The sequence below is a fragment of the Micropterus salmoides genome, unplaced genomic scaffold, assembly GCF_014851395.1.
Source record: "Micropterus salmoides isolate LMB-PRFRI ecotype aquatic unplaced genomic scaffold, ASM1485139v1 Ms_hic_scaffold_12, whole genome shotgun sequence".
NCBI lineage: Eukaryota > Metazoa > Chordata > Actinopteri > Centrarchiformes > Centrarchidae > Micropterus > Micropterus salmoides.
In genome coordinates this window covers 35359142-35376920 of record NW_024040263.1, presented here as the reverse complement: position 1 = coordinate 35376920, position 17779 = coordinate 35359142, and the positions used below count along the sequence as shown (strand labels likewise).

The following is a 17779-nucleotide window of genomic DNA, read 5'->3' as shown; positions in this document are numbered from 1 at the left end:
GGTGCCTTGAACACACCGTTGTGAACGCAAGCGCGCTGCATGTTCCTGCCTTTTTAACGCCGTACAAACTTGTCGCAGCTGATTGGGTAACACCTGAGACACGCCCACCAAACGGGAGAAAACTAATCTCAACGTCTGTAGAGAAAAGTTCAAGTGTCGTTCAATCCGAAAACGTTCTGAGATTGGAATCGCCCCAGGTCACAGCGGCTCGCAGGCCCCTCGGCAGGCTTCCTGGAAGTTGGCCAATCAGAAGAAGGTGGGCTTTTAGGGAGGGGCAGGTTAAGTTTCAGACAGGATGAACTGAGGGGTCTGCATGAAGACCAGAAGAAGAGCCGTAAGGTTTCTATAAATCATCACGATGCCAGATTAAACATTAAAAACAGACGTCCTGATGATCAACACAACACACTTTTATTTCAACAAGTTTTCATCAAGAACCAATAGCTGCTGTCTGTCCTGGACTGGAGACAACTCCCAGCATGCACCTGGAGCGGCTGGCTGTCAGTTGATGGCGAGGCAGAGCCACTGTGGGAGGAGAAGAAGAAGATTCAGTGATGATGTCATCAGGCAGCTGTAAAAGAGAAGCTGATGTAAAAAGTACAGACTGCAGCCTGTAGGGGGCCCAGAAACCAGCAGCTTACTGGTTTCTGGGTCAGCACTAGTCAGGACAAGTTTTACCTGCTGCAGGTCCAATTGGATCTTCCCCTGGTTCTTCGGGTCCAGAGTCCTGAACATCTCTGTAGGAAAAAAATAAATACTGTGTCATCACTGTACCGGGGACACCAGGAACACCGGGGACACTAGGGAGACCAGGAACACCGGGGACACTAGGAACAACGGGGACACCTGGAACACTGGGGACACTAGGAACAACGGAGACACTGGGGACCAGTCAGTAGTTGTTCACTGTTATTAATGCTGAGGCTGTTTCCTTCAGTGGCCTGAAGCCTGAAGCTCATTTTAAAGTCCTGAAGCTTCCTCAGGTAACTTTGGAACCGCTGGAACACCATCGTGGAGCTTTTGAACTTTTGTCTCTGAACCTGCTGAAGGAACCTGGAACCACTGCTAGAACCCCCAAAGCCCAAAGGTACAGAAACTAAACTCAGGAACTGAACTCGGAACAGGAGGTTTCCACTGCTGGACGAGGTATTAAAGGTTCCTGCTCCGGGGTGTCAGTCACTGATTGGTTAGTCCGTCTGGCCCAAAGGCGGCTCTGTACGCATCATAGGTTGGATATATATTTATGTTGTTAGTAGTTGATGAGACTCACTGAAGAGCATCTCCAGACGAACCAGGCAGCTGATGAAACAGTCGAAGTCGATGGCGTAACTTGTGTCGGCGTATCGACCAACGATCTCCTGAATCACAGCGCTGTTCACCTGGAAACCTGCAAACGCACAGAGAGAGAAAGAGAAGTGACTGCAGGAACGAATCTATTTATTATACCAGCAGGGAACAGGGTCTCAGTCAGAGAGAAGGAACCCTGGAACATTCTCAGGGACTCTAATAATAATAATGTCCATATTTAAATATTAAATCCCTCTCACGGTACCTGGTTAGTCTAACTCTCTCTCTCTAACACCTCTAGAACCTTTTTATTATTTATGAAACCCTGGATTCTCTTTAAGGAACTTTTAGAACCTGTGGAAGCTAAAAAACTCCAGCAACATCCAGTAAAGTGTTTTAAAGAACCTGTAGAACCCCCTACAGAACCCTGGGACCTCTTTGAACAACCTAGGACGTTGATAAATTCACACATTTGCTCTCTGAAGAACCGATAAAAGATCGGGGGCCTGTACGACGATCAGGGATCGTGGATCTCACCAGCTTCAGCGAGCGCTGCTCTCATCTCGTGACTGCTCATCGTACCAGAAGCGTCCGAGTCGTGACTCTTAAAGATCTCCTGCAGTGCACCGACGAAGAAGAAGGAAACAGCTGTTAGTCTCATCATAAATAATACTCTTCGTACACATCCTGGTTCATATTAAATCATTACAGCAACTCTGAATCTTTCTATTAGAGGATGTTTAAAGACAGAAAGTTGCGTGACGTGTTTAGTCATTTGTTGATCATCACTACGAGCAGCTGAGCTCTCACCAGGTATCTCTGCATCTTTATCCACAGAGCGTGAAACTCCAGCAGACCCAGTTTGCTGCTGCCGTCCATCTGACCTGCAGTCAAAGATCCTGCCTGTCTGTGTTACTGATCAGTGATCAGCTCTGCAACTAATTATACTGTCACGAAACATCTGGAACACTTTACATCTGCAGCTTCCTGTAAAGCACGGAGCAGCAGCAGCTGGAGGCAGACGGTGTTTGAGATTCAAAGATTGATCAGTAATAACAACGACTGATCTGATTGGACAGGGTTGAAGGATACGTCCAGCAGGCTGATGATGTGGCGGCAGGTCTGCAGACTGAAGCCGTCTGTTTTCACGTCAGATCCTTCAAACACACAAACACAGAGGCGTTCAGCTTCAGGCGGCTCAGACAGACTTTCATCCCTCTTTTACATTCAGGTCTACATGAACACAAGAGGGTCCTGGTCTACGAGCAGCCAGATCACTGCTTCAGGACCTTTCAACAAAACGTTGGAAGATGATTCATCAAACACAGATACTCGCACACTGCAGTACAGTCCTGTGTCGCCCCGTTCTTACTCTGAGAAATCACTTTGTCCAAAATCTGCTGGAGCTCAAAGGCGGAAATTTCAGAGTCCTGTTGAGAAAGAAAGAAAACGTGAGACGCTTTGTTCCTCATCGAGTGGATGGGACAGGAAGGTTTGGTAAAATGTTGTGTTACATTTCCAGCGATCTGGACGAAGAGATGTTTGAAGTGAGGATCCACGTCGCTCTGCCCCACCTCCGGCTGGAAGGGAAACACATCAAGTCAGCAAGAGACTCGCAGCACGAGATGAGAAATCAACAGATGCACATGGTGACAGGGTGAGCGTTTTCATCTCACTGACCTCCTGGATGTCGGCGTTGACGTCCTCCTCCATCGGACTGAAACAGAGAGGAGACAGTTTCAGACACCTCTCCTTCTTCTTCTTCACACAGTCACAGGTGAGTTTCTGTCTCACCTGGTGTGGGCCTGTTTCTCTGTGAACACCCTCAGGATGAAGCTTCCTTTGCGGTGCGGTTCGAAGGTGGAGGGGATGATGACGTACTCTCCGGGCGGCAGCTTGAAGCGGTCGCACACCTCCCGCAGGTTGATGAAGTTGTGACTGCGAGCCACAGCCGGCTTCCTTAGCAGGATGTCCGGGCCCAGGTGGACGTTACTGTGACCTTTATACTGACAGCAGAAGAAGACATTACCCTGACCGTTATACTGACCGCAGAAGAAGACATTACCCTGACCGTTACACTGACCGCAGAAGAAGACATTACCCTGACCATTACACTGACCGCAGAAGAAGACATTACCCTGACCATTATACTGACCGCAGAAGAAGACATTACCCTGACCGTTACACTGACCGCAGAAGAAGACATTACCCTGACCGTTATACTGACCGCAGAAGAAGACATTACCCTGACCATTATACTGATCGCAGAAGAAGACATTACCCTGACCGTTACACTGACCGCAGAAGAAGACATTACCCTGACCGTTACCCTGACCGCAGAAGAAGACATTACCCTGACCATTATACTGACCGCAGAAGAAGACATTACCCTGACCTTTATACTGACCGCAGAAGAAGACATTACCCTGACCATTATACTGACCGCAGAAGAAGACATTACCCTGACCGCAGAAGAAGACATTACCCTGCCCGCAGAAGAAGACATTACCCTGACCGTTATACTGACCACAGAAGAAGACATTTCCCTGACCGCAGAAGAAGACATTACCCTGACCTTTATACTGACCGCAGAAGAAGACATTACCCTGACCGTTACACTGACCGCAGAAGAAGACATTACCCTGACCGCAGAAGAAGACATTACCCTGACCGTTATACTGACCACAGAAGAAGACATTACCCTGACCTTTATACTGACTGCAGAAGAAGACATTACCCTGACCGCAGAAGAAGACATTACCCTGACCATTATACTGACCGCAGAAGAAGACATTACCCTGACCGTTACACTGACCGCAGAAGAAGACATTACCCTGACCATTATACTGACCGCAGAAGAAGACATTACCCTGACCGCAGAAGAAGACATTACCCTGACCGTTATACTGACCACAGAAGAAGACATTTCCCTGACCATTATACTGACCGCAGAAGAAGACATTACCCTGACCGCAGAAGAAGACATTACCCTGACCGTTATACTGACCACAGAAGAAGACATTACCCTGACCTTTATACTGACTGCAGAAGAAGACATTACCCTGACCGCAGAAGAAGACATTACCCTGACCTTTATACTGACCACAGAAGAAGACATTACCCTGACCTTTATACTGACTGCAGAAGAAGACATTACCCTGACCGCAGAAGAAGACATTACCCTGACCTTTATACTGACCGCAGAAGAAGACATTACCCTGACCGCAGAAGAAGACATTACCCTGACCGTTATACTGACCACAGAAGAAGACAATTCCCTGACCGCAGAAGAAGACATTACCCTGACCTTTATACTGACTGCAGAAGAAGACATTACCCTGACCTTTACACTGACCGCAGAAGAAGACATTACCCTGACCGCAGAAGAAGACATTACCCTGACCTTTATACTGACCGCAGAAGAAGACATTACCCTGACCATTATACTGACCACAGAAGAAGACATTACCCTGACCTTTACACTGACCGCAGAAGAAGACATTACCCTGACCGCAGAAGAAGACATTACCCTGACCTTTATACTGACCGCAGAAGAAGACATTACCCTGACCGCAGAAGAAGACATTACCCTGACCGTTATACTGACCACAGAAGAAGACATTACCCTGACCTTTATACTGACTGCAGAAGAAGACATTACCCTGACCGCAGAAGAAGACATTACCCTGACCATTATACTGACCGTAGAAGAAGACATTACCCTGACCATTATACTGACCGCAGAAGAAGACATTACCCTGACCGTTACACTGACCGCAGAAGAAGACATTACCCTGACCATTATACTGACCGCAGAAGAAGACATTACCCTGACCGCAGAAGAAGACATTACCCTGACCGTTATACTGACCACAGAAGAAGACATTTCCCTGACCATTATACTGACCGCAGAAGAAGACATTACCCTGACCGCAGAAGAAGACATTACCCTGACCGTTATACTGACCACAGAAGAAGACATTACCCTGACCTTTATACTGACTGCAGAAGAAGACATTACCCTGACCGCAGAAGAAGACATTACCCTGACCTTTATACTGACCGCAGAAGAAGACATTACCCTGACCGCAGAAGAAGACATTACCCTGACCGTTATACTGACCACAGAAGAAGACAATTCCCTGACCGCAGAAGAAGACATTACCCTGACCTTTATACTGACTGCAGAAGAAGACATTACCCTGACCTTTACACTGACCGCAGAAGAAGACATTACCCTGACCGCAGAAGAAGACATTACCCTGACCTTTATACTGACCGCAGAAGAAGACATTACCCTGACCATTATACTGACCACAGAAGAAGACATTACCCTGACCTTTACACTGACCGCAGAAGAAGACATTACCCTGACCGCAGAAGAAGACATTACCCTGACCTTTATACTGACCGCAGAAGAAGACATTACCCTGACCATTATACTGACCACAGAAGAAGACATTACCCTGACCATTATACTGACCGCAGAAGAAGACATTACCCTGACCTTTATACTGACTGCAGAAGAAGACATTACCCTGACCTTTACACTGACTGCAGAAGAAGACATTACCCTGACCTTTATACTGACCGCAGAAGAAGACATTACCCTGACCTTTATACTGACCGCAGAAGAAGACATTACCCTGACCTTTATACTGACCGCAGAAGAAGACATTACCCTGACCTTTATACTGACTGCAGAAGAAGACATTACCCTGACCTTTATACTGACCGCAGAAGAAGACATTACCCTGACCTTTATACTGACTGCAGAAGAAGACATTACCCTGACCTTTACACTGACCGCAGAAGAAGACATTACCCTGACCGCAGAAGAAGACATTACCCTGACCTTTATACTGACCGCAAAAGAATTACACTAGTACTTTTATTGATAGTACTGTGTGGTATCTGATAAAGACACTGTTTGCTTTGCATCTGAAAAATATGTAGTGGAGTAAAAAGTACAAACTTTATCAAGTGTAGTGAAGTAGAAGTGGAAAGTTGCAGATAGTGGAAGTAGAAGTACTTCATGATTACTTGAGTAAATGTACTCAGTTACTCTCCAGACTGTGGTGGATGGTCTCAGGCTGAACTCACCTCGTCAGGAACCTGCAGGAAAAACCGACAAATTAATTAAGTTCTGTAATAAACTGGATTATTTCCATTATTGACAAGTCATTGGTCACTGCAGGTGTTCGGACCTCGTAGATGGAGAATCCGATGGTGTTGAGGTCTCGTCCGAAGCGTCTCTCCCTTCGAGCGTCCTTCTGCATCAGACCGATCAGCACAGTGCAGCCGTCCTCGCCGTCGTGGGGGTCGTCGTCCACGTCCTCCAGACGGATGAAGAATTGAGGGTTGGAGCAGAATGTGGCTGCAGAGAGAAACGTAGGAGGAGAATAACACACACAGGAAGCGGCAGGTGAGATCAAAGTGCTGAAAGGATTTAAAGATTTAGCTGAGGTTTAGGTTGATGAAAACAGTGGAAACGTCAGTCGACGTGTGGTTGATAAAGTGTCAAATACCTGAAAGAAGAAATATCTTAAAATGGCAGCTTGAGTAAAAGTATTGTGCAACACATCCTCGTTTATAAACGACTGGATATGTTGGTAGTTGATGCATCGACATATTTCAGTGTTTTTTCTGTCAGTGTTTTTTTAAGTTGCCGTTGCAGCAACTCAGGGAGGTTAACCCTGCAGCTGTAGGGTTAACCTTGACATGCACATACATCTTTTAGGCACACATCCCTGTGAAGGTAAGGCTTCCCCAAATTAATGCTAACACTGATAACAATAACAAAAAACCCAAAAACTAACTTTGTCTTTTTGTTTCACACGGGAACTAAACGCCGGTCTTCTGGATGTAAGTTGCCTAATAATCTGCCCTGAAGTGTCACATGTGCACTTTGTCACGCGTTCGCAGGAAGTGGCTCAGAACGTAAGATTCTGGGGTTTGAAGGACAGACGAATGTTTTGTTAACGAACAGTAGCTCCTGATTGGTCCACCAGTTTCCTCCACCAGCCAGTAACATCCTGTGGCCGTTAATAAGAAGCATCTTCCACTCGGTAGCTTCACTGATGATTTATAATCATGTCAATCAATAACCATGGAAACGGTACTGAGATGGGAACAAATGAAATGCAGGATGGAAATCAGACTCAAGTGTCTCTGAGGAAATCTGGACTAAATTATTAAAGCTACATCCGCCCTGTTGATGGACGGAGTCGTACCCGGGTAGTTCCTGCAGCCCCCGGCGGTGGAGCCGACCCTCCAGGCGCCTTCGAACTCGCCGTAGCTCCAGCGGCCGACCTCATCGCTGTTCAGGGTGTCGGGTGTCAGGTTACAGATGTCGAGGCGGGAAAACTGACGCAGGAAATCAGCATAGGACATCCTGCAGCCGGCAGAGAGGAGAAGAAGAAGAAAGTTTAAAGAGCAGCAAAACACTGAGCGTCAGTCAGAACCACAGGGGGCGGGCGTAGCCGACGACCGTTTTGAAGCCTCCAGTTTGGCATTTTGCCCGTGGTGCATATTCACATTAACTGTGATATTAGCTGGGATGCTAATTTTGGTCTGGCAGTTGATACGAGTCGCTTCTATCCTGATTGACAGGTTGCCATGGTAGCGACCTGTCAATCAGCTTGTAGCCCCGCCCTAAAGCCTCCCCTGCTTCCTGATCTCTGTTCCTCTAAATGGGACCATAATTTACTAAATGAACAGCATGATGATCATGCTGTGTTGAAGAAGACTTGAAACTAGCGACTGAGACCAGAAACTCATCAGGAAAGTGTTTACTGAGGGAATAAATCAGCTGACAAGTAGAAACAGTTTCTCAGAGACTTATTAATTGTAATAATTATCACTGACTGTATAAAACACAAACACGTGTTTATTTCATGATGCATCTGAACCCACCAGAACTCTCCGTCATCAGCAGAGTGATCCAGCTTCTTCCTGTCCTCCGGCTCAACTCCGTCCCACTCCTTTGAACTGACAAACAGGCAAAACACACAGAAACGTCAGAGGCTCCCTGAACGCCTCATTCAGGAGCTCTTACGTGTTGGAGAAGATCTGATCACATGTGGATTTAGATGGTTTTGTGTCTCACCAATTAGAATTAAAGTTAATGTTCTTCCTGGTGCTGTGGGTTTTAGTATTTTTGAACTTTTGTTTAAAAGTCTTTCTGAATAAAAACGATTCTCCAGACTACCAGGAACTCCTGCTGTTCAAACTCCAACAGTTTGCTTTATTGTTCAGTCACCTTATGGACAGACGGACATCAGACAGGCAGACAGATCAATATAAGGACTAGGACTTACTCATCGCTCCAGGCTCCGGTCCACTCCACCTGACCCCAGGGGTTCCTGATCCTCAGCAGCTCCACCGGAGAACCAAAGTGCTGAACCTGCAGGACGAAACCTGTCAGCTGTCAGCGTCCTGGTTCATATCTGATCCTATGGGGAAAGCTTGTAACGCCAAAGATGTCCCTCCCGTACCGGTGACCGGCCATTCAGAGAAAGACCTGATGCTGTTAGTCCCAGATAACTGGAGGCGTTACCAAGATGGCTGCCAGTGGCGGGACCTGCCTATAAGGACTTTGATGGTGCTGCTCCCTCTCTGTTAAATATGGTACCATATTTATTTTTTATGACTAAGGGGGACAACAGTTCTTGAAACTGGTCCAGTGTTGCTTTGAGCGTGCAGCAGCCTGCAGCAGTGAAGCTGAATCAAAGTCCGTCCACTACAGATCTAGTGTCTGACAGCATCGTGAAAAGGATCCCTACCGAGAGACCTTTACAGAGACCAGTACAGTCACTGTATGACTCTCGTCAAAGCCACCAGACTCCATTTTGCCGCTCTGGTCTGCCGCTGCATCGATCGGTTACTTTGTGTGATTGTTAGGAGACTTTGGTGTTTTTAACCCTTTACAGTTTCTTCTGATCGTTTTGGTACTATTATCGCAAGTATTTGGTAAAAGTTCCCAACTCTCAGTACAAAACTCAAAGCAGATCATAAGGCTGTATTTTCAAACATGTTCGATTGGCGAAGTACAACACACAAAGTTACACAGTCACTTTTTCACCACAGCTAATCAGTGTGTCATCAAAGACATACCTTTCATATGAAGTAAGTGTCTTTCATAATGCAACGCTCACAATACTTCTGATTTGCATAAATACATTTGAGCAGCTGATCTTACTGGTTAATCACTGAACCGTCACACAATAACACACACAAAGCTAACTGACGGAAGCAGCAGCAGCAGCTCACATGTCCTGCGAGGTGAAATTAGAGTTTTTTGTGAAGGGAGTCTGGTGACTTGGACGGGAGACGAGGGCCAGCGGTCTGTGGTTGATTGTGCTTCCTTTTTTATGTAAAGGAACTGAGTGAACAGCGACAGAAGGAGAGAACACGTCTCTAAGAAATGTTTTAGATTCAAACACAAACTGGACTTACAGCGTCCAGTCATTTCCCAGAATGCCTCACCTGCTGAGCTGCAGTGATGGAGTAGGCGTGACCTTTAACCAGCTTCTGACTGGTGATGGCCTCCGTCTCATACGCGCTGGAAATCTGACAAACATGGAAACATATCACATGAATAGTGCAGCAGGGTTACCGCCGTCAGTCAGCTGATGGCTGGCCAACACTAACAGCCGTAAACACATATCACATTAAATGAGTTGAAAATGCGCCTGTGCTGCAGTTTTTGAATCTTTACGTCGATGGAGCAGCCGAGCAGCGAGCCGAGCTTCAGAGCCTTCCTCATGATGTTGAACAGGAAGGGCGGAGCCTCCTTCAGGTCGTAGCTCTCTGCGATCCCTCCGGTGAAATCCTCAAAACCCTCGATACTGGATCCTCCGGTCAGGGCCTCGTACGAGCTGTTCACCCTGCAGGAGGACATGTTCAAACGGTCATCTGAACAACACAAAACGTTTTCCTTGTGTTTGACGTTTGTTTTTACACTTTTCTGTTAAACGAACTAACAGATTCTTAACAAATGATCTTAGGATCTTGAGCTGTATCCAGATTATATTTAGCTGTTTCAGCTGAAGTTTAAGCTTTTAAAACGGTTAAAATGTCAGTGAAGTACTGAAAGGGAAACAGCTGAAGCAGGGCGTGAAGTGGAGCTGCTGAGGAGTGTAAACTGAAAAATGAAGCGCTGAAAGTATTCAGTGTCAGTAATAAGTACTAAAATAAGTTACTGTTAGTTTAGACAGGAAGTGTGTCAGAAGAGTGAAAATATATGTCTGTTACTTGATTCCAGCTGTCGTTGAAATTTACTGTGAACAAGTTAGCGTAGCATAGCCCTGATCAAACCAAACTCCATTCAGAAAACAAACATTTTAAAAGTTGTTGTCTTGTCATCCTGCTGACAGACCTGACAAAGCATCAGTTCATATGTTAAATAAATCAGCATCATGTTGTTGTTATTTTAGCATCAGTTTGATCCGTTTATTGCAGATAAATCACAGCAAAATGTTTATTTTGGGTTCACACATTCATGGGGTCAACGTGTTAGTTGAAAACTCAAATCCCAAAGTCACCTGACAAACTGAGATTTCAACAACTTGAGATTCCTTCAAAATAAAAGCTCAGTACAGAAGAGACACTTTAATAAAATCCTTTCACATCCTGCAGACTGCGGGATGTGAAAGGAGCGAACAGGAAGTGAAAGTGATGTTTGAGGTGAGGCAGAATAAATCAGAGCAGCAGGTGTGTTTCACCTGTGCAGAGTAAAGAGCTGAGTCAGCAGCTCTGTTTGTTTTCCAGGATGGTCCACGCCCAGTGTTTACTGAGCAAAGCTCCTCCACCCAGCTGCTACCCACCTCCACTACACACACACAGAGAGAGCTTCCTGCTGCTGGGGTTTGGAGGCTGATCTGGGGTCAGCTGAGGTCAATAAGCTTCAGTCACAACAGCAACAGCTCTGTCCTGAAACATGCAGCTTTCATTTGAAATGTCTGATGTATTTTGAAAGATTGTGATTACATCCTGTGAACCAAACTCCAATCAGAAAACATCAACTTTAGTCTCTTAAAACAGCTGCAGTGAGAGGTTGCAGGAACCTGCTGAGGCGTAAATAAGAAGTGTAACCTCTGAAAGGAAGTGAAGTGTTAGATGGAAGTATAGAAAGTGTTCAGCGTGCAGCTGGGCCTGATGGGAAATCATCAGGTCTGCAGGTATTTAGTCATAAAGTGTTGGAACAACACATTTTACTCCAAACTCTTCATGTATGGGCGCTTGGTCAGACCCTGGGCGTCGCTGTTTAAAGCCCTTTTCAGCCTTTAGGGCTCCATGGTCAAGTTAGCAGCAATAAATATGCAACATCTGGTTAGACTTCTCTGTTAAATATCCTACACCTACTTTTAGTGTTCAAAAGTGACGCTACAGGGTTTCCCCCAGTGCGTTACAGACTGACGCCAACAGGTCTGGACCATTCGTCCATATGTGACGACTGGAGTGAGAAGGTGTTGGCTGAACACGTGAACATGTTGACCTGATGATGGTGCTGGAAAAGTTTCAATTTCATCCTGAGGAAACATGAAGTGGCTGCTTTCACTAAAAAGATAAAATGGTGACGCTAGAAGAAAAGTTTAAGGGGTCATGAGGTCATGAGGGTTCCTCCTCTGGTACATGGATGTGTTTCTTACTTGGCGTAAGCTTTTTCCAGCAGGGCGCTCCAGAACTCTGCTCCCTCAGCTGAGTGGACGAACAGCAGCTTCCCATCTCTGGTCGGCAGCCGGTCGTCCACCACCACGTCCACCCACTGCCCGTACTGCCACAGCTACAGGTACACAAACACACGAGGTCACTTCCTCTGCAGGCCCCGCCCACTGCCCGTACCGCCACAGCTACAGGTACACAAACACACGAGGTCACTTCCTCTGCAGGCCCCGCCCACTGCCCGTACCGCCACAGCTACAGGTACACAAACACACGAGGTCACTTCCTCTGCAGGCCCCGCCCACTGCCCGTACCGCCACAGCTACAGGTACACAAACACACGAGGTCACTTCCTCTGCAGGCCCCGCCCACTGCCCGTACCGCCACAGCTACAGGTACACAAACACACGAGGTCACTTCCTCTGCAGGCCCCGCCCACTGCCCGTACCGCCACAGCTACAGGTACACAAACACACGAGGTCACTTCCTCTGCAGGCCCCGCCCACTGCCCGTACCGCCACAGCTACAGGTACACAAACACATGATGTCACTTCCTCTGCAGGCCCCGCCCACTGCCCGTACTGCCACAGGTACACAAACACATGATGTCACTTCCTCTGCAGGCTCCGCCCACTGCCCGTACCGCCACAGCTTTAGATCTTTGTCACCTTGTTAAGTGATAAACGGATTGACCTGATCAGGATGGATCAGACCTGGTCCAGAGGATCAGGATCATGAATACAACCACAGCTGAAGCTTATGAAATCACTTCCTTTGGGGGCGGGAAAATAGTTTCCATCATGTGTGGTTGTTGAGAACAATAGAGTCCTCAGAGAGCTGCTGATGTTTCCTGCTCAGAGATCAGCTCACAGGAGGAAAAGTGTTATTATAAAGAATCTTTAATAAAATATTTTGACTGACTCAAAGTATCAGCAGTACAAGTACACAAGTTCTCAGCTTCATGTAGTTTAAGAGGTTTTGTTTTGTATTTTATAGATACTTTCTACCTTGAAAGTGTACTTGAGTACAGCACATACTAAAAAGTAAATGTACTTTCTTTACAGTAGATAAGGAATAATAATAATAATATGATAATAATAATTAATAGTAATAATAATAATAAGCCCAGCAGTCTGTGTGTCAGAGACCTGGAAGTGGAAGATGCCGGCGTACTCTGAGCTGAAGCTCTGCCCAGGAGGAACCACTCTGTTCAGGATCTCAGGGTCCAGGGTCAGAGAGGCGATGGCAGCGAGCAGCCAGCAGTCACCTGGCAGAGACAGGTCACATGATCACACCTGTCCCAGGTCACACAGGTGTGTGTGTGTGTGTGTGTTCTCACCCAGCTCCCCCTGACAGATGTCCGTCCTGTTAGCTCCATCAAAGATGAACTGAGGATCAGAACACAGCTCCTGATTGGACAAGACAGCAGGTGATTAATTATGGTCGTCTCGGATGAAGACTCGACCCCTCAGGAATAATTAGTGTCACTAGAATTAAAATTAAATTATAATTGGTCACAAAAATGTAGAATAACTTTGTGGAACTTTTTGATTTAAAACGCTACGATTAGATTTAAAAACACAAACACGAGTACAACTGATAAATAATTGTTTCATGTAATATTTGAGTGATTCTAGCAGATGTATTATCAGCCCCTGACTCTCAACAGTACATATTTTATTATTTACACCATCTGTTTTTAAATGGCTTTTAACTGAATCTTAGATGAATCTGTGGGGACAGAACTGATTATTTATGTTAATATTAAAGTCTTCATATTTACTAAAACAATGAAACGTGCAGAGAAAGTCACACCTGATAGCACCTGTCCAGGTGTGACAGCTGATTAATGATTAACAGGCTGAGTCACACTCTTGTTTTATCAACAGGAGGTGGTTTGATTTTATCTTTAATATCTTTAAACTGGTAAAATCTTCTGTTGAATCTGGCAGCCTGCACCGACGCTGCTCAGGCGTACCGGGTGGATACGCTGCTGTTTGTCCACACGTTAACTCCTCCTAAAACACCAAAACCACCACCTCTGTTCAGATTAAACACAGCAGATATGTTGATCAGTGAGCGGTCCAGGTGCGGTTTGTTATCTTTGGACAGAGCCTATTTCCAGCCTTATGCTAAGCTAAGCTAGCCAAGTCTTTACCCTGCTCTGTATGAACACACACACAGGAGACTGAAACACTGTACAAATGTTCCCAAAGTAAACAGTTTCATGTGTTTAACCAATGTTCTCTCCTTCCTTATTAAACTTTATGAGAACATGTATTTCAGTTTGAGGACAGATTTATATTAACCAGAGTTCAGTTAATTATTAACTCAACGTTAGTTAATAATGTTTTAGATCAAAAGGAGCATTCAGACGGAAGGAAAAGGGAACTTAGAGGTATTTTAAATACAAACTGAAGGAAAGCTTTAGCCCCGAGCTTTAGCCTCGAGCTTTAACCCCGAGCTTTAGCACTGAGCTTTAGCCCCGAGCTTTAGCACCGAGCTTTAGCCCCGAGCTTTAGCCTCGAGCTTTAACCCCGAGCTTTAGCACCGAGCTTTAGCACCGAGCTTTAGCACCGAGCTTTAACCCCGAGCTTTAGCACCGAGCTTTAGCCCGGAGCTTTAGCCTCGAGCTTTAGCACCGAGCTTTAGCCCCGAGCTTTAGCCCTGAGCTTTAACCCGGAGCTTTAGCCTCGAGCTTTAGCACCGAGCTTTAGCCTCGAGCTTTAGCACCGAGCTTTAGCACCGAGCTTTAGCACCGAGCTTTAACCCCGAGCTTTAGCACCGAGCTTTAGCCCGGAGCTTTAGCCTCGAGCTTTAGCACCGAGCTTTAGCCTCGAGCTTTAACCCCGAGCTTTAGCACCGAGCTTTAGCACCGAGCTTTAGCCCGGAGCTTTAGCCTCGAGCTTTAACCCCGAGCTTTAGCACCGAGCTTTAGCACCGAGCTTCAGGGCAAACTTTCTTCTTTTTGAACTTTAGAAACGAGAGCATGAAAACTAAAGTGCACGTAATCAAACGCAAACTTTGCGTCTGCAGGGTTTTATAAATACTATTCATGTCTTTCTGAATCGTACTGTTCCTGTTCCTGGTAGCAAACGTTCAGAGGCCTGTGCTGGTCCACGGCCCGGGGGTTGGAAACCTCACAAACCAGCAACCTGAAGCAGGAGGTAACCATGGAGACCGACAGCTGGTCAAACAAACAGCTGCTGTCATGTCTCCATTGTGTCTCAGTGTTAAAACATGTTACCTCTGGTTTATTTTTAATGTGGAGAAACAGGCTGCTGTTTCAACCTTCATCATCATCATCATCATCATCATCATCGTCATCATCATGTCAGGAAGCCTCATAAAACCTTTAAAGATCCACTGATCAACATTTTCTTTATTACCACTGAGTTGTGTTATAATGTTGGTCTGTTGAACTTCCTGTCCGTCCTGGAGAGACGTTCCCCCCTCTGAGCTTTCTAACACCCGTAAAGGGTTTTCTGGGGAGTTTGTCTGATCTGGATCGAGGCTGTGAGACTGTGAAGCCCCTGAGGCAGACTGAGATCCTGGACTGTAAATAAAGTTGACCCCCCCCCCCCCCCCCCCCCCCCGGATTTTGGACTTCCTAAATGACTAAACGAGTCTCATGAAAAGAATCACTCACCGTGGGTCGTTTCCACACCACTCCGGTGGTTTTGGAGGAGTAGCGTCCCAGCTGGTTGTACCCCAGAGAGTCCCAGCCTGCGGGGAAGGCCGGGTCACAGAACAGCGAGCCGGTCTGCAGACACTCCCTCCGCAGCTGCTCAAAGTCCTGCTTGTTGAAGGGGACGGCGTTGGCCTGGCTGCCGGCGCCGTCCTCCTGCCGGGCGTTCATCCGGGCCAGCTCTGCTGCCGTGCTGGTCATCCTTAGTCTGCAGAGAGTCTACTGAGAGTCCGGGAGTCTATTGAAGGTCTACTGAAGGTCTACTGAAGGTCTGAGAGTCTACAGAAGGTCTACAGAAGGTCTGAGAGCCTGAGAGTCTGCCGAGAGTCTGGCTGAGGTGTGAAGTGTGATCTGTAAGTGAACTGTGTGTGCTGCAGGTGTGTGTGCGTCTCAGCTATAAATGAGGGCAGGTGTAAGGGGGCGGGGCTTCGGTCCAGGTGACGGAGCAGTGTGATATCAGTTGATTCTGAATTATTCAGAGAGCAAACAGTGATAAACACAGTGAGCTCCACGCTCCGTACCCGGGACCACCAGCGTCCGAGAAGGACCTGCATCAAACCTTTCCTTCCACCTGACCTTGAGGTGAAAGGGAGTCAGTCTTAAATGTTAAAAAACTGACTTACAGCAGAAATAAACATGTTGACAGCCTGGAACAGAAACGGTTTGGTCTCTGCAGCAAACTGAAGATTCATATAACTCACCTGTTCAAATAATATTAAAGCAACATTATACATCATTTCATCTTAAAATCACAGCTTCAGAACCGTTTAGATGGAACACTGACTTGTTGAACACGCTGTTCACCACAGCCCTCTGTCCCCCCCTGCTGTCCCTATGAGACTGTCTCAGCCTTCAGACGCTGCTCAGGGTACAGAGCCCTCACACAGTGCTGCTGAAACTCTTCTTATTCCACCTGACTGAGGGTACTGTGGCTACCTGAGGGTCATGTGGACTACCTGAGGGTACTGTGGCTACCTGAGGGTCATGTGGACTACCTGAGGGTACTGTGGCTACCTGAGGGTCATGTGGACTACCTGAGGGTACTGTGGCTACCTGAGGGTCATGTGGACTACCTGAGTGTACTGTGGGCTACCTGAGGGTCATGTGGACTACCTGAGGGTCATGTGGACTACCTGAGTGTACTGTGGGCTACCTGAGGGTACTGTGGCTACCTGAGGCTACCTGAGTGTACTGTGGGCTACCTGAGGGTACTGTGGCTACCTGAGGCTACCTGAGTGTACTGTGGGCTACCTGAGGGTACTGTGGCTACCTGAGGCTACCTGAGTGTACTGTGGGCTACCTGAGGGTACTGTGGCTACCTGAGGCTACCTGAGTGTACTGTGGGCTACCTGAGGGTACTGTGGGCTACCTGAGGGTACTGTGGCTACCTGAGTGTACTGTGGCTACCTGAGTGTACTGTGGGCTACCTGAAGGTACTGTGGCTACCTGAGTGTATTGTGGCTACCTGAAGGTACTGTGGCTACCTGAGGCTACCTGAGTGTACTGTGGCTACCTGAGTGTACTGTGGGCTACCTGAAGGTACTGTGGCTACCTGAGTGTACTGTGGCTACCTGAGTGTATTGTGGCTACCTGAGGCTACCTGAGGCTACCTGAGTGTACTGTGGGCTACCTGAGGGTCATGTGGGCTACCTGAGTGTACTGTGGGCTACTTGAGTGTACTGTGGCTACCTGAGTGTACTGTGGGCTACCTGAGTGTACTGTGGGCTACCTGAAGACACTGTGGCTACCTGAGGGTCATGTGGGCTACCTGAGTGTATTGTGGGCTACCTGAGGGTACTGTGGCTACCTGAGGCTACCTGAGTGTACTGTGGCTACCTGAGTGTACTGTGGGCTACCTGAGGGTACTGTGGCTACCTGAGGCTACCTGAGTGTACTGTGGGCTACCTGAGTGTACTGTGGGCTACCTGAGTGTACTGTGGGCTACCTGAATATACTGTGGCTACCTGAGGGTACTGTGGGCTACCTGAGTGTACTGTGGCTTCCTGAGTGTACTGTGGGCTACCTGAATATACTGTGGCTACCTGAGGGTACTGTGGGCTACCTGAGGGTACTGTGGCTACCTGAGTGTACTGTGGGCTACCTGAGGGTACTGTGGCTACCTGAGGGTACTGTGGGCTA

The 17779-nt window shown here is 47.2% G+C and overlaps 1 protein-coding gene across 1 annotated transcript; it reads right to left on the bottom strand.

The window, feature by feature from the left end:
- Positions 1–391: 391 nt before the first annotated feature.
- Positions 392–16064, bottom strand: capn8 (calpain 8). Its single transcript, XM_038714699.1, has 21 exons — positions 15602–16064; positions 13292–13361; positions 13101–13219; positions 11940–12073; positions 10007–10175; positions 9775–9858; positions 8607–8692; positions 8203–8277; positions 7521–7681; positions 6495–6664; positions 6391–6402; positions 3082–3293; positions 2968–3004; positions 2802–2867; positions 2660–2717; positions 2380–2444; positions 2098–2166; positions 1825–1903; positions 1271–1387; positions 679–737; positions 392–525 (listed from the first exon to the last, which is right to left on the bottom strand). Exons 1-21 carry the CDS (start codon positions 15839–15841, stop codon positions 502–504), a joined length of 2106 nt encoding a protein of 701 aa, XP_038570627.1. The 5' UTR covers positions 15842–16064; the 3' UTR covers positions 392–501.
- Between the last annotated feature and the right edge of the window lie 1715 nt (positions 16065–17779).

What these genes read in the sequence shown, in the direction of transcription:
- capn8 (XM_038714699.1), bottom strand. Translation starts at nt 15,841, where the DNA reads ATGACCAGCACGGCAGCAGAGCTGGCCCGGATGAACGCCCGGCAGGAG. An exon ending in TGCTCGGCTGCTCCATCGAC is followed by an intron (nt 9,859 to 10,006) that starts GTAAAGATTCAA and finishes CATGTTTGTCAG; the next exon opens with ATTTCCAGCGCGTATGAGAC. An exon ending in ACCGGAGCCTGGAGCGATGA is followed by an intron (nt 8,278 to 8,606) that starts GTAAGTCCTAGT and finishes CCTGTTTGTCAG; the next exon opens with TTCAAAGGAGTGGGACGGAG.